Source organism: Pristis pectinata, chromosome 3 (genome assembly GCF_009764475.1).
Source record: "Pristis pectinata isolate sPriPec2 chromosome 3, sPriPec2.1.pri, whole genome shotgun sequence".
Taxonomy (NCBI): domain Eukaryota; kingdom Metazoa; phylum Chordata; class Chondrichthyes; order Rhinopristiformes; family Pristidae; genus Pristis; species Pristis pectinata.
This window is the reverse complement of record NC_067407.1, coordinates 71,686,190-71,703,062: the sequence shown is the minus strand read 5'-3', so window position 1 is coordinate 71,703,062 and position 16,873 is coordinate 71,686,190. Positions and strand designations below refer to the sequence as shown.

The window sequence follows — 16,873 nt, the reverse complement described above, 5'->3', positions numbered from 1 at the left end:
AGCAAACCTAGCCACAAGGATATTGGCCCCCTTCTGATTCGGGTGTAACCTGTCCTCTCTGTACAGGTCCCACCTTCCCAAGAAGAGATCCCAATGATCCAGAAATCTAAAACCCTCACTCCTGCACCAACTTCTCAGCCACGCATTTATCTGCCACCTCCTCCTGTTCCTGCCTACACTATCGCGTGGCGCCAGCAGCAATCCCGAGATTGCTACCCTTGAGGTCCTGTTCCTCAGTCTTCTGCCTAGTTCCCAGAACTCGCTCTTCAGGACCTCATCCCCCTTCCTACCTATGTCGTTGGTGCCAACATGGACCACAACTTCTGGCTGCTCTCCCTCCTGCTCAAGAATCCTGTGGACCCAATCAGTGACATCCAGGATGCTGGAACCTGGGAGGCAACATACCATCTGGGATTCTTGTTCACTGCCACAGAATTTCCTATCTGTTTCCCTGACTATCGAGTCCCCTATCACTACCACATGTCTCTTTCCCACCCTTCCCTTATGAGCAGCAGTACCAGTCCCAGTGCCAGAGACTTGGTTACTGCAGCTAGGCCCCTGCAGGTCATCCCCCTCAACAGCCTCCAAGGCAGAAAACCTGTTACTGAGGAGAACAGCCTCCGGGGTTCCCTGCTGTGTCTGCCTGTCTGACTTCTTCTTTCTCTTCCCTCCCCTGACAGTCACCATTCTATCTGCATCCTGAACCTCAGATGTACCTACTCTAAGGGGGGTGACTGTCACCTGATGGACTGTGTCTACATAGCTCTCTCCCTCCCTGATGCTGCGCAGTGTTTGTAGCTGTGACTCCAGCTCATCAACTCTGAGCCGAAGTTCGTCCATCCTCAAGCACTTACTGCAGATGTGGCCATCGTGGACCGCAGCAAGGTCCACGAGTTCCCACATCAAACAGCTGCAACATATGACCATGTCCTCCATCTGACTACCTTGTTTTCCCCCTAGTTAATCTCACCTACAAATCTATAATAGACAACAGGTAAACCTTACCTTTACTTAATTAACAGCTACCAACCCTCCTTGCCTCTTCACGCCGAAGCCCCTTGAACCAAAGCCTGACCACTCTGCTGCCTCTCACTCTCCTGCCTGCTCCGACGCTGCCCACTCTATAGGCTGTTTGCTTTTTTAAGCTGCCCGCACCATGCCTGCGCAGTCCAGCCCCCACTCGACTAGTTAGAAAAAACTTTTACAACACTTACAAAAGCAAGTTATAAAAATCTAACCCTTACACTTAAAACCCTAACAAAAACTAACCCTTACACTTAAAACCCTAATAAAAGTGATATACAGAAAAAACTTAGCTGCTCCGAAGTCCTCTGAACCGAAGCCCTCGAGTCCTCCGAAGTTTTTTTCCTCTCTCCTTTTTTAAGCTGCCTGCACAGTCCAGCCCTTAGCAATCTTGCTAAGGAATGGACTGTGGTTTTGTCCAGTTTAGCGATATAGTTGGATGCCTTTCAGTAGGTGAATAGTAATGATCACTAACACAAGACCCAGCATAATAAGTTTCTACAATGTTGTGAGGTGAACTCATTACCTGAATTGAAGATCACCACTTTGTATACCCAGTTTCTGGAAATAAAAGAAAACTGTTACTTCTTTTTAACTTTTAAGAAAGTGTGGAAAGGATTTGCAAAACTTCAAATCTTTATGTTTCAATTGTTTGCATTTCATGAAGGCTAAGTATAAGGGCAGATACTTAAGCCCCAAGATAAAACTAAGACTGAAAGTAAAACATGTTTAAAATAAGTTGAAATTGAACTTTTTGTTTGAACAAAGTCATTCCTTACCCTTTGAACCATGGTGAGATGTTCCAGGGAGTTACTGAAATTCTGGCCAATCTGAAACAGATAGTAAGCCTCCTGCTGACAGAGACTGACCCATTGCTGGTACTCCTTGTGCTCTGGAATTCTGTCCAAGAAAATCCGATATGCTTCCCAGACGGCTTCCTGACAAACTGAGCAGGGAGAATACGTCAGCCTGGATAAGCCAACATCCACTGTACAAGCTTTACAGATCAGAGATAAATCGTTGCTCTGTGGTCCTGATTTTCACTGGTACCAGCACTATAGTGTTCAGTTAGACCTTTCATTGTCTTGAACTCATTCTCATTAAATGCTTGCCATGACATGGTTAAACATTGAAAAGATATCAAGATGCTTAAATGTCTCTTACATATAGTCTTCAATGCATGTCCTGAACCCTTCACCAGCTATTGTTCACCAAGTTATAGATGAGAATGCGCAGATGTCTAAATGCCGAGAACAGAATTCCTGCACCACGAGCAAAAAAGATCGACTAATGAAACTAAGGACAAAAAGTGCAAGATCACAAAACAATTATTGTGTACAGAGGCTATGATGTGCAAGCAGGTAACCTGCCACAGCCAGCCTGTGTTTGTGTTTATCCCTTACCTGAGCAGTTTTCCCAACATTATGGATCTGCCATGTTCCCATATCCTTTAACACCCTTTAATCTCCCATGTGTCTAACCTATTACAGGTTGAAACTCTGTAGTCTGGCACCCTTAGTATCAGACTGATGTCAGACCAGAGAAAATCCGGATTACAGAGATTGCCACTAATCATCTTCCGCTGAGCAGGAGAACTGTTCTTTCTAAGTATAGACACTCCCTAGATCACGTAGGAGTTCTGAGACTTGTCCATAACCCAAAGTTTCCGTAAGTTGGAAATATTGCAGTAGATGGTGTCGTAGACAGTGAAGGTGGTTATCAGGAGGGATCTTGATCAGCTGGGTAAGTGGGCAGAGGAGTGGCAAATGGAGTTTAATTCCTGTAAGTGTGATGTGTTGCATTTTGGGAAGACAAATCAGAGTAGCCCATTCAAAGTCAACGGCAGGGCCCTGGGGAGTGTTGTAGAACAGAGGGACCTTGGAGTACAAGTACATGGTTCCCTGAAAGTGGTGTCACAGGTAGACAGAGTGGTGAAGAAGGATTTTGGCACACTGGCCTTGATCGGTTAGGGCATTGAGTATAGAAGTTTGGATGCTATGTTACAGTTGTACAAGACATTGGTGAGGCCGCATTTGGAATTATGTGTTCAGTTTTGGTCACCCTGCTATAGGAAAGATACCATTAAAATGGAAAGAGTGCAGAGGAAATTTACGGGGATGTTGCCGGGGTTCAAGGGACTGAGTTATGGAGAGAGGTTGAGCAGGTTGGGACTTTATTCATTGGACCGTGGGAGAATGACAGGTGATATGATTGAGGTGTATAAAATCATGAGGGGAACAGATAGGGTGAATGTGCACAGCCTTTTTCCCAGGGTTGGGGAATCTAGAACTAGGGGGCATAGGTTTAGGGTGAGAGAGGAGATATTTAATAGTAACCTGAACTTTTTCACCCAGAGGGTGGTCCATATATGGAATGCACTGCCAAAGGAAGTGGTTGAGACAGGTACATTAACAACATCTAAAAGACACTTGGACAGGTACATGGATAGGAAAGGTTTAGAGGGATATGGGCCAAATACAGGCAAATGAGACTAGCCTAGATGGGAATCTTGTTTGGCATGGACCTGTTGGGCTGAAGGGCCTGTTTCCGTGCTGTATGAGTCTATGATTCTATGACTGTTGACTGAGATCGCAAAAGTTTCACTGGCAGGTTAATTAGCTACAGATTAGTACAGATCTTAGTGAACTTTAGATCTTAGTTAGATCTTAGTTAGAATTAGTTGATCAATACAGATCTGTGCTACTGATTCAAAACTTGCTGGACCATGGATGTTGCCCCACCACAGAATGCTGGACTACAGAGGTTCAACCTGCATTCAGTGGATATATTCCTTTCCAATCATTAACTTGAGTGGTGAATTCCACAGTATCACCAACCCCAAGTGTAAAAATTCCTTCTACTCTCTGTCCTATTTCTCACATGTAAACGTATGCCAAAAAAAATTGTAAAACTCTCTGTTTTCACCACATACATCCTGTGTGCTGTCATTTTATGTTAGATGAACATTTCAAGGTACAATCATTCAAAATACAATTGATTTGAAAAGCTCTATGAGATGGTTAAAAGATTTTATTGTGTATGTTAATAGAAGCTTTGAACTAGAGATCTGTGAATCAAACAATTAGCATTTATATTGGACCTTGAAAACATCTCATGATATTCAACAGAAAAAGAATGGAATGAATATCAAAATATTATGCCAAAAGATGGGCTTGTGGCACTTACAAATATGGACAGAGAAGTCAAGGCCATTACGGAGACAGTTGTGGAGAATGCATGCGAGTGTAATTGGTTCTTGATGAGCAGAAAAATAACACAGCTGAATCTCTTTGTCTCATTGGCTCAGTGTTAGTAGGCTCGCTCTGGAGACAGGCAACTGGCATTTGTAACAGAGTCTAGGGCCTACGGTTCAAACTAGACTCTAATCCATTCAAATATTTGGCCTATTGAACAAATATTTCTCTGAATATTCTTCCAAATGTGTTTCTCATCCATTCCTACTGATGTCTCTGGCTTAGAATCATAGTTATACAGCGCAGAAACAGTCCCTCAGCCCACCACTTCTATGATGACCCTTACACCCAATTATACTAATCCCATTTACCCACGTTAGGTCCATATGCCTTGGTGATTTAAATGCTTGTCTAGATGCTTCTCACTTGTGAGAGTACCTTCCTCCATCACCTCCTCAGGCAGCGTATTCCACACTCCAACCACTCTATGTGAAAAATTGCCCCTCAGATCCTCTCTGAACCTCCTACCTCTAACTTAATCCTATGCTCTTTTGTCTTAGATACCCCCACCGGGAAACAGATTCTTATTATCTTCCCTATCTATGTTCCTTATAAATTCATATACCTCCATCAGGTCAGCCTTCAGCCTCCTCCGCTCCACAGAAAACAAGTCCAACTTATCCAATCTCTCCCCATAACTAAAATCCTCCAATCCAGACAATATCCTGGTCAATATCCTTTATACTCTCTCAAGTACAATCACATCCTTCCTATAGTGTGCTGATCAGAATTGCCCACAATACTTCAGGTGTGGCCTAACCAACACCTTATAAAGTTGCACCTTATAACGTCCCAGCTCTTATGTTCTATAACACGGCCCATGAAAGTAAGCATCTTGTAAACCTTCTTCACCACCCTGTCTACCTGTGCTGCCACTTTCAATGATCTATGGACTTGTACCCCAAGCTTCCTCCATTCATCAACATTCCTTAGGGCCCCACCTTTTACTGTGTATGTCCTATCCTTGTTTGGTCTCCCAATGTGCATTACCTCGCATTTGGGATTAAATTCCATCTGCCAATGCTCTGCTCAACTTTTGAATGATCTGAATCATTCTGTAGCCTTAGACAATCTTCCTCTCTGTCACCGTGGGTTTACCTTATTTATGTATTTCATCTTGTTATGTGAGCAGACGTATTTTCTTTTGATGCTAGTCCCTCTACAGTGGGGACCAGTCGGTTTTCGTTATCTTTCATGACAGCATCTTAAGCCCAGAAGCTGGTTGGTGCTCTGTGTTCCATTTTGATGTGAGCTGGAGTAGATTGTGCTGGAGATCATTTCTGGGAAGCATCATAATAGACGTGACATCAGGCCTCAGGTGCTGTTCGTGTCAGTGTCCCTGAAGATTTCCCAGTACCAGACGGGCAACAAAGGACTTCATCGTTTGTCTAGCACCCATTTCTGGAGAAGAAAGCTGGAAGTTGTGGTTGTTGTAGGATCTGGAACATGTTGTGCTATTTTGTAGCCTCACTTGTTACTTAACGGGGAACGTAACTTACATCAAGAAACCTGATTGGGCAGCTTCAGAACTCACTGTAGGGTTGTTAGACACCTTCCAAATTCCACAGAGTGAGCTACAAGTGGACACTGAGTGTTTTGTTCTCCATTCAGCCCCTGTGACACTCGCTCCGTGGGTGCCTCAGTGGTGACACTGCTGACAATGTAGGCCACCCATCAAGGAGCAAAGGCATGCTCATCCGCAGAGAGCCCTACTCCCCAAGGGTCTTCAGAGGACACTTCATCCTAACTGAAGTTTTCCACTGGAACAATGTGTCCACAGGCTCAGGTACTCAAAGGCTATTATCATGGAGATACGGGACATTCTGTGAGAACACTTCCATCATGGGCACAACCCTCCCCACCACCGAGGGCATCTTTACGGGGCAGAGCCTCAAGAAGGTGGCATTCATCATTAAGGACCCTCACCATCTGGGACATGCCCTCTTCTCGTTACTAACTATCAGGGAGGAGGTACAGGAGCCTGAGACCCACACTCAACAATTCAGAAACAGCTTTCTTCCCCTCCCCCATCAGATTTCTGACTGGTCCATGAACCCATGAACAATCCCCTTGTATCCTTTTTTGTTTGCACTATTAATTTATTTTTGTAATTTTATAGTAATTTTATGTCTTTGCACTGTATTGCTGACACAAAACAACAAATTTCACATCATATAAATCTGATTCTGATTCTGAACACCTTTGGCTGTGCTCTTGTGCCTGAACTGGACTGCTCTCTGCAGGAGGTCAAAGCTTCACCACAGGAAGCTTCTAAGGCAGCCTGCAGCAGATCTCTGCCATTGCTTCCCAACTTTGTGCTCTCCACTACTTCAGTGAGCACACCCAGGCTCTACACTCATGGAGAAGTGATTTCATCTGCTTCAAGTGGAGGACAGGTGGTATCTCAGGCACTGGAATTGGGCAGTCTTCCTCAAGAGCGGGCAACCCTTGTGCCAGTAAATGCTCCCATTAATAACCTAAGCCTTTGCTTTCACAAGGAAGGTTCCCGGTCCCTCAAAATTCAGTGGTTGTGAATCACAAGGTTTCCAGAAGTACACTTGACTCCTTCATCCACAGAGAGTCTGCAATGCTAGTTGATGAGCCTGCACTTGGAGTATAGTTGTACAAGACATTGGTGAGGCTGCACTTGGCGTATTGTGTACAGTTTTGGTCACGTTGTTACAGCAAAGGTATTATTAAGATGGAAAGAATGCAAAGAAGGTTTATGAAAATGTTGCCAGGACTCGAGGACCTGAGTTATAGGGGGAGGTTGAGCAGGCTAGGACTTTATTCCTGGTGAGTATATGGAATGGGATGCCAGAGGAAATGGTTGAGGCAGGTAGGTTAACAACATTTAAAAGACACTTAGACAGGTACATGGATAGAGAAACAAAGGACTGCAGATGCTGGAATCTAGATGAAAAACACAATGATGCTGGAGGAACTCAGCAGGTCAGGCAGCATCCGTGGAGAAAAGCAGGTGGTCAACATTTCTGGTCAGGACCCTTCTTCAGGACTGAAGACAGGAAAAGGGGTAGCCCAATATATAGGAGAGGAAAGCAGAGCAGTGATAGGTGGACAGAAGAGGGGAGGCAGGGTGGGCACAGGGTGGTGATAGGTAGATGCAGGTAAGAGATAGTGATAGGCAGGTGCGAGGAAGGAGGGGAGAGCAGATCCACCGGGTGTAGTGGTTGGAGACTTTCCAGGGGAAGTAGAATGGACCCTGTGGGTCCATTCTCTCTGCAGTGCTGGGCAGGAATGGTGGGGCTCAGAAATGGGAGGTGGAGGTGGAGGCAGCTCAGGTGGAGCTCAGAAATGGGACAGGTGCAATTACGCTGATGGAATTATACGAAAGGCCTCCCAATAGCCACTGAGAGGTGGAGGAGCAGATTATGGAAAGGCACAGAGACAACAGGGTTGTCATAGTGGGGGAGTTTAACTTCCCCAGTATTGACTGGAACTTCCTTAATAAAAGAAGCTTAGATGGGGCAGGATTTCTTCAGTGCATCCAAGAGGGGTTCTTGAAACAGTGCGTGGAAAGTCCAACTAAAAGAGAGAACATACTGGACCTAGTTTTGGGAATTGAGCCAGGCCAGGAGACAGAACTCATAGTGGCTGAACATTTTGGGGATAGTGACCACAACTCATTATGTTTTAAGCTAGTTATGAGTAAGGATAAAATCGGATCTTGTGGGAAGGTACTAAATGGGGGGAGGGCAAATTACGACAGGATAAGACAGGAGCTAAGGAGCATTGATTGGGAGCAGCTGCTGTCGGACAAGTCATGCCTGACATGTGGGAGTTGTTTAAAGACCAGCTGATCAGAGTTGAGGATCGGCATGTTCCAGTAAAGAGTAAGGACAAGGATGGTAAGGTAAAGGAACCTTGGATGTCCTGAGAGATCCTAAACATAGTCAGGAAGTAAAGGGAAGCATACATAAGGTTCAGGAAGCTAAAATGAGACTGGGCCCTTGTGGAAAATAAAGACAGCAGGAATATGCTCAAGTAGGTGATTAGGAAGGCCAAAAGAGGCAATGAAATGTCCTTGGCGAGCAGGATCAAGGATAATCCCAAGGCATTTTATGCTTGTATTAAGAAAAAGAGGATAACTGTGGAGAGGGTAGGTCCACTCAAGGATAAAGGATGGAATTTGCGCTTGGAGTCAGAGCAAGTGGCTTGGGTACTAATTGAGTATAATCCAGGCAAGTGTGAGGTGTTGCACTTTGGGGGTTCAAATGAAAGGAGAAAGTATACATTTAATGGTAGGCATTGAGATACAGAGGGATCTTGGGGTCCAGGTCCATAGGTCACTGAAAGTGGCTACACAAGTGGATAAGGTGGTAAAGAAGGCATATGGATTGCTTGCCTTCATTGGTAGGAGTATTGAATATAAGAGTAAGGAAGTCATGCTGCAGCTAGATAAAACTTTAGTCAGACCACACTTGGGATATTGTGTGCAGTTCTGGTCGCCCCATTATAGGAAGGATGTGGAGATTGTGGAAAAAGTGCAGAAGAGGTTTACCAGGATGGTGCCTGGATTAGACCGTATGAGCTATAAGGAAAGGTTGGACAAACTTGGCTTGTTATCGCTAAAGCATCAGAGGCTGAAGGGAGACCTGATAGAGGTTTTTAAGATTATGAGAGGCATAGATAGGGTAGACAGTCAGAATCTGTTCCCCAGGGTAGAAATGTCAAACATCAGAGGACATGATTTTAAGGTTAGAGGGGGGGAAGTTTAAAGGCAATGTGAGGGGCAAGTTTTTTATGCAAAGAGTAGTAGATGCCTGGAATGAGTTACCAGGGGTAGTAGTGAAATCAGGTAGTTTGTTGGAGTTTGAGGCTTTTAGATTGACACATGAATATGGAAGGAATGGAGGGATATGGATGATACACAGGAGGAGGACATTTTGTATAAATTGGCATCAAGATCGGCGCAACATCATTGGCCGAATGGCCTGTTCCATGCTGTACTGTTTTACATTCTGTTCTATGAAAGTGATTTAATTCAATATGACACCAGGCTCTTAAATCTGAACAAAGCAAATAATGAAGGCATGAGGTGTGAGTTGGCTCCTGTAGACTGGGAAACTACATTGAGAGGTATGATAATAACCAAGCAACAGATAATGTTTACAGAATTAATACAGTTTACTAGTAATATATATCACTCTATGACAAATGAAACTGACAGGAACATGGTCCAGACACATCAAAAGAAGCAGTAACCTGAGGATTGGGAACACTTCAGAATTCATCAAAGGTGAACTAGGTAGTGAGAAGGAAACAGAATGTAGAATAGGAGAGTAGCTGGCAAGGAACATTCAAACTGGTTGCAAGAACTTTTATTGCTATGTAAAAGATTAGAAAGGTTAATGTGGGTCCCTTAGAGAGGAATTATGTAAAGGAATAAGAAGATGGCAGGGAAATTAAACAAATGTTTTGTGTCTGCCTTCAGAGAAGACACAATCTCTCTTCTCCTGCCCCCCGACAACCTCCCCGGCATTCTCTCCCCGCACAATCTTTCCCTTGCCACAGTTTCTCCTGTAACCTCTGCTCTGCAATCCCCCCTGTGGAGAACTGGTACAGATGAGGAGATGACCTGTGGTAGATCAGCCATGGTCATATTGACCAGGGCCGGTTTGAAAGTCTCTGGAGACTACTCCTGCTGCTATTTTCTTGCGTTTTCTCCTCCAATCTTACATCCCTCACAAACTCTCCCTAAGAAATGTTTCCCCTGAAACCTCTACTTTGCAATATCACCTCCCTCCCAATTTCTCTGCAGCAATCTACCACCCCTGAAAACCCCACTCCCTCACAATCCAGTCCCTGTTACCCCTCCTCTACATTCTCTATGCACTACAATGGACTTCGTGTTGCTCTAATTATGTTCTTTCCTGTATAATTTATGTTGTTAATTTATGTTTTCCTTTTGACTGTTGTGTCTCTAATACTATGTACCTGCGATGCTGCTGCAAGTAAGTTTGTCATTGCACCTGTGCATTCACGTACTTGTGTATATGACAATAAACTTGACTTTGACTTTGACATTTTGAGGACGGGGACTGTGCCATCCTTGCTCACCTCATTGCCGAAGGCATGTCCTGCAGACATGTATTCCCAGGCCACAGTGCTCAGAACTAACAATACAAATGTTGTTCCATAACAAAGTCTGGATGGAGGTTCCCTCAGCCGCCACAGCACTCATTTTCTGCCATCAATAAATGACCAGCAATGATCACTCAGGAAAGTTCAGAGGACTGTTTCCTGCCTCTGGATAGTTCTTAACACTTTATTAATGACCACGTTGTCAGGTACTTAATAATGAGCTCAGCCCCCTTATCCCTTGAATGCTATTGCAATTGCAATATTAATACTGACATTAATATTCAGTTCAGCCGCTTGGCAGATTATCTGTCTGAGGCTGCTGCTCGTACCTTGAAAGACAGAACATGCTCTGCATAACCTATCCCTTCTCAGTCTATCTGGTCTGTTTTCCTCTGTGAGTTCCCATTGCATTGATCTCTGTTTTTGGTTATTATGTGATATTAAATATAGGAATTAAATATTTATATTGTATTTGTGCATTCCTGTATTCCAGCCAACTGGAAACATTTGCCCGACCAGTTGAGAATGACTTTATGTCACTGCACAGTCTCTTCAAAAGATGTCAACAAGTGCCTGAGGAAGTGTGATTAATGTTCAGTTCTGGATGAATGCAATTGGACAGCGATTGCCAATTGCTACCATCCTCTTCATAAAACATGAGTGTGAATAATGCCAGGCTGACTTACAATGAACACTTTAAATCAACACAGCATACTATAATGATTTATATCACCACAGCCATTGCAAGAAACCAAGAATAAACTGTGGCACGCAAGTGTGCATTAAAATGGGGGTAATGCATTATTATTTTGAGTGCTATCAATAGGTCCAGAATAGATTTTGCCTGAAATTATATTCTTGCTTGAAATTATATACTCAGTTTGACTTTCATTTCCTTTTATCTTATTTCATGACAATGTATTGTTTTGCCTGCCATATACATAATAAACTGGCTGACTCTGTAATAAAAAAGAAAATGCTGGAAACACTCAGCATGTCAGGTTGAAGGGTTTGAACTTGAAACGTCAACTCTGTTTCTCTCTCTCCATGGATTAGTTGAATAGTAAGTTTGCAGACGACACAAAAATTGGTGGAGTTGTGGATAGTGAAGAAGGTTGTTCAAGGATACAGCAGGATTTGGACCAGTAACAGATATGGACCAGTAGCAGATATGGACCAGTAGCAGATATGGGTGTAGAAATGGCAGATGGAGTTTAATCCGGGCATGTGCGAGGTGTTGCATTTTGGGAGGTCAAATGTAAGGGGAAAGTATACAGTTAATGGCAGGAACCTTCCACTCACTGGGACCCCAGTTCCCAAACTCCCTCCCTACCCACTGGTTTCCAGCTCCCGCACTTCCTTTAACTTTATCTGGTTACAATATGTATTATACTACCATATAACATTTTATGAGTAAGTCATTTAAAGCATATTTGTGTAATAATAGAAATGACCCACAATCTGCTATCCTGACTCTACCGAAGTCCCTAGCCTGGTAACCGGAAAGACTGAGTAATTAACTCTGGATAAGTTTATGGATAGAAAAGGCAACTTATGTACGGACCCTCAGGGGAGTGGAACTGAGCTGCAATGCACACATGAGGACATCTCAACAATGGAGATGGCAATGGGAGCTGCACATCCAGATATGTAATGATTCAGGGAGATCAGAACTGGGGAAGTAAGTAGTGAAACAGAGATGGTTCCATTGAGAGAGAGTGGTGCGGAAAGTAAAGTAGTGTTGCTGGCTTGAATCAAGGTTAATATGTTTTTCAATGCATTCTGCTGCACTGTATAAATATAGCCAGGGAGACTTGTAAAACCATCAGTGCGACATTGAATCGTGTTGTGGAAGGTGTGCTGGGATCACGATGCACGACTAACCCTTGAGTCATTGCAGGACTCGTCAATTTTGTCCTCCAAGTACTCTCCTCACTCCTATCAGGACTGACCTCTGTGAGCACACATCCAGATTATATTAGATTAATTCATTGTCATATACATCAGGGTGCATTGAAATTCCTTGCTCACATGAAGCTCACAGAGTAAACAGGATGGTACCTGCATTGTGTTGGTGGCCAATTGGAGGCAGCTAATGCTGATGGAAGGTGCCCTTGTTCCTCCTAAAGGGAGCAGCTGGTTGCTTAAATCTGGTGAGGAAGTCTGGGAAGGTTGGAAGGAGTGGTGATGGACATGGGCGAGGGGTCACTCCAGCTTCACAGTGCAGCAATGGATGGGAAGCTGTCTGATATCTACCAGACTCTGTCTGGATGGATGCCAAGCAGCAGCAAGGGGTGGTTGTGCAGAAGGTCACTGGTAAAATGTGGAGGCAGGCCCTGCTCCCCACCTGTAATCAAGGATTTCACAAGCATGTCCGAGGTCAGTGAAAATGTCACCATTCCTCACAAGTGCACCAGAAGTCTCATGCACAACTCACTGCACGCCATTACTCACTCATCTATTACTCACATAATTACTGGTGTTCCATAATGTACACACCTCCCAGCTGGGAGGGACTGCCAACCATGACAAACAGATCACCAGGTACATTGTATCATACACCCAGCAATATACTTGCCTTCTCCTAGCAAGACAAGGTGATATTTCTTGAATTCATGTCTGTGTATTTCATAGACTGATCGAAATAGGTTGATAGCAATGATTAATCAATAACTTCTCCATTGCATTATTTAACTTCCAGGGTGAGAGAACTTGAACAATATGGCTTTGGTCTCTTTTGTCTATCAATAATCATACTTTTATGGTGCTCTGCGAACACAGATCATGGCGAACTCACTTTGCAGAAGGAGTTGGGTGGATGGAGAGAAGTGCTTTCTCAGGGTGTACAGGGTACAGCAGTTATACAGGAGAATACAGTGGATGATGAATGCCCAGAAACAACTTTGTGAAGGTAAATCAGTATCAGAACAGCAGGAGACAATTACAAAGGAGACTGTGAGGGTTCAGAGCCAGTTTGTTACCACTAAGCAAAGGCGGGGCTGCCTGAATACCAATGAACATGCAGGGAAAATAAGGCAATAGGGAAGCTTGCACCTGATAACAAGTGACTCCGCTCGTACTCCTGATTCATGTGTTTGTAAAGCCTAGTGGAGAGTTGAACATGTGGAGTGAAATGCAAAACAAAACTAGAAAGGCAAAAAGAGCACATGAAAAACTATTGGCAAGTAAGATCAAGGATGTCTATTAATAGGTTATGGAAAGTGGATAACAGATGAAAGAGCAAGACCTGCCAGTGATCAAGATGGTAGCCAGGGTATGAAGCTGGGAGACATGGGTACGGTTCTAAGTTAACACTTTGTCTGCATCTTCACAGTGAAGTGGAAAGCTTTAGACTGTGGGAATACCTGGTCTGGTGAGTTGGACAGGAAATTGGTAAATGGAATTTAATCCAGAGGTGAGGTGATGCATTTGGAGACGTGCAATGAGGCAATGGGGTTGACAGTGAAGTGGAAAATATTGAGGTGTGTGGAATAACAAAGGGACCTTGGAGTGTACAACTACAGGTCCTTAGAGTTAGCGGGATAAGTCAATGAGGTGGTTAAAAAGTCATGCAGGTGCTTTCATTATTATCTGAGGCACTGAATATCAGAGCAGGGATTTATGCTGGAAATATAAACAAAACTAGTCAGGCCACAGCTTGAGTATTCTGAACAGTTCTAGTCTCCGCACTGCAGAAAGAATGTGATTGCACTGGAGAAGGTGCAGAGAAGATTTACGAAGAAGTTGTCAGCACTGGAGAATTGTAACTCTGAGGAAAGATTGGATAGGCTGGGACTGTTTTCTTTGGAAAAGAGGAGGCTGAGGGGAGAGATATTTTAGTTGTATGATATTATGAGGGGCCTAGATAGAAATAAGTAGGAAAGATCTGTTTCTCTCACTGAGGTGTCAAAAGACATTTACAGTATATGGTAGAAGGATTGAAGGGGAGATGAGGAAAGATGTCTTCATCCAGAGGGTGGGTGGTGTTTAGAACTCACTGCTTGAAGGGGTGGGAGCAGCAGAAACCCTCACCACATGGAAAGATTGCTGGATGTAGACCTGGAGAGCCGTAACCTGCAGGGTTGCAGAAGGTGGGGTTGGGCTGGCATAGAGATGATGGGCTGAAAGGTCTCTTTGTGCTGTAAATTTTCTGTAGTCCTGAGATTCTATAAAATGAAGGGAATGATGCAGACATTGTCATCAAAAAAGAGCAATGTGAAAATTTGGACACACAAAAAAAGAGAAAATCTTAAATGGGTCTTAAAAAGCAGTTAAATCATAAGACCAAGATAAATGTACCTCTGTTAAGAGATGCAAGGAAGGAAACAAGAGAGGCAAGGCATCACCTTCCAGGTGTCTACAGGTGATGTGCTGGTAGAATGGAAGTTTGCTAATGTATTTAAAAAGGGAGAAAGGGATAGATTGAGTAATCACAGGCCAGTGGGCTCAAGACTGGTGGGCAAAATACTTCAAAATTTTCTGAAGGACAGTTTAAAGTATCATTTAAAAAGGCATAGATTCATCAGTCTGATCTGTTAGGGGAATGTTGTGTCAGTTTGGAGGGTTGTATTGGAGGCAACAAGGAGGGGGATGTTGGGGGTGCATTTGATGTAGTCTATGTGGAACTTAGTCAGTCGTATGTGTCACCTATCCAGAAAGAGAGAGCCCATGGGATCCAGAGGAAGTGATACTTTGGTTAAGCTTTGGTTCGGTGATAGGAAGTAAAGGTTAATGGTCATTGGGTGTTTACTGGCTGAAGGGAAGCTTGCAGTAAGATTCAGCAAGGCTGAGTAGTTTCCATGGTATAACTTAACTATTCAGACTTAAACATAGGAGACAAGATTTTGCAGCTGATGTGGAAATTGACCATGTGGTTGATATTAATGATGAAAGCTGTAGCGCTGTACTTGTCAAGAGGGCAGAAAAGTGGCAAATGAAATACAGCTGAAGAGGGCAAACAAGGCAAAGCACAATAAACAGTTGGATGCTGAAGTGTAGAGGGACAGAGCGATGCCGATATATCCCTGAAGGTAGCAGGGTAGGGAGGGAAGGTTGGTAAGGAGGCAAGTGAACTCTTTCCTTTGTAGCCATTTTATGTGATGCAGCCCACCATATGGAGATAAGGGATGTCTTGAGAACAGATCTGTGCCTTGTTGTTTCATACCATTCACCGCTGGTATCAGTCTACCAGCAGCACTTTGAAGCCAACTAATAACTCTGCCTTTGACCTCCCCCGCTTTACCCTGTGTCTCCAGTCCTTGCACTTACACACTCACTGCCTGCACTTACTGTACACTGCATGTCCCTAGAATAAGCTGCAAGTCCCTACCTCGCAACACCACGACTCACCACTGCTCTCTCCAGCTCAGGAAGCCAGCTTTAGCTCAGATTTGAGAACTTTAGATGATTTGATTAATTTGGCGGAGGGAGTGGCTTGTCATGGATGTGGAAGAGGAAGTGACCACACTGAATGAAGGTGGTTGCAATAGACAGGAAGCTCAGTGAACCATGTGCCATACTTGGATGTTTCCCTGTTGTGAGCTGGGGAACTAGTGATAAAATGCTGCATGAATTAATGAACTGATTCATTTAACTCCTTTGGACAACCAACTGACTTTTTACTGAAATTGATTGTTCGCACAGAACAATATTTGCCAGGTCCCTATCTCTCCTACACTGACAACTTTCTCCAAGGCACATTGTAAAGCAGTGCAGCACAGATATCAGAAATGTTCTTCAAGCTGTCCAGAGGTCTGACAATCAAAGAGTAATTTCTGCTGCTGCTGGAAATATAAAATATAAACAGAGAGTGTTGGAAATACTCAGCAGGCCAGGCAGCATCTTTGGAGAGAGAAATAGTTAACGTGTCAAGTCATTGGCCTCTCGTCAGCTCTGAAGCAAGGTCATTAACCTGAAATGTTAACTCTGATCCTCTTTTCACAGATGCTGCCTGACCTGCTGGGTATCTCCAGCACTTTCTGTTTTGATGACTGTTTGTCAATGCTCCTGCCTCTTCAATGTGCCTCGTCACAATTTTTGCTAAGGTGCTTGAGGTTAAACTGTGTCATAGCAACCATTTTCATACAGGTAATTCTTACCTCCAGGGAGCCAAGTGTTCACCCTGGTGTGACCTTGGAAGGTTGTGAGAAATCAACATTTCTCTTTCAAGTTACCTCCTGGCAACAATACGATATTCACTTCAGATGGTCACGGGATGTCACTTTCCACTGATGGGACATACACTTTCAATCCTTTCAAAAAATCTTCTTTCACTCTCCAGTGGTTGCTGCATGCTAGTTACCATGCCCCTGAATTTGTCACTGAACCATAAGCTGGGTAGCAAATTTTGAGATATTTGCAGTCAATTCATTTTGCGATAATATTATATTATTGAATTTAGTTTATGAAGGTTCAATTCATTGACACAAAAAAGGCTAAGTTTTTTTTAAGGGAAAATTAACTGGAATGCCATACATCTTGTGTATTTCCCA

The 16,873-nt window shown here is 43.7% G+C and overlaps 1 protein-coding gene across 1 annotated transcript in view; it reads right to left on the bottom strand.

Annotated features, from left to right (window-relative positions):
- Nucleotides 1–16,873, bottom strand: part of LOC127567967 (interphotoreceptor matrix proteoglycan 1) — a 228,691-nt gene that overhangs the window by 52,204 nt on the left and 159,614 nt on the right. Inside the window, exons 5-6 of the mRNA XM_052011209.1 lie at nucleotides 1,803–1,969; nucleotides 1,304–1,368 (exon numbers count right to left, since the gene is read on the bottom strand). Coding sequence (XP_051867169.1) covers nucleotides 1,304–1,368; nucleotides 1,803–1,969 — 232 coding nt within the window. The remainder of the gene's footprint in view (nucleotides 1–1,303; nucleotides 1,369–1,802; nucleotides 1,970–16,873) is intronic.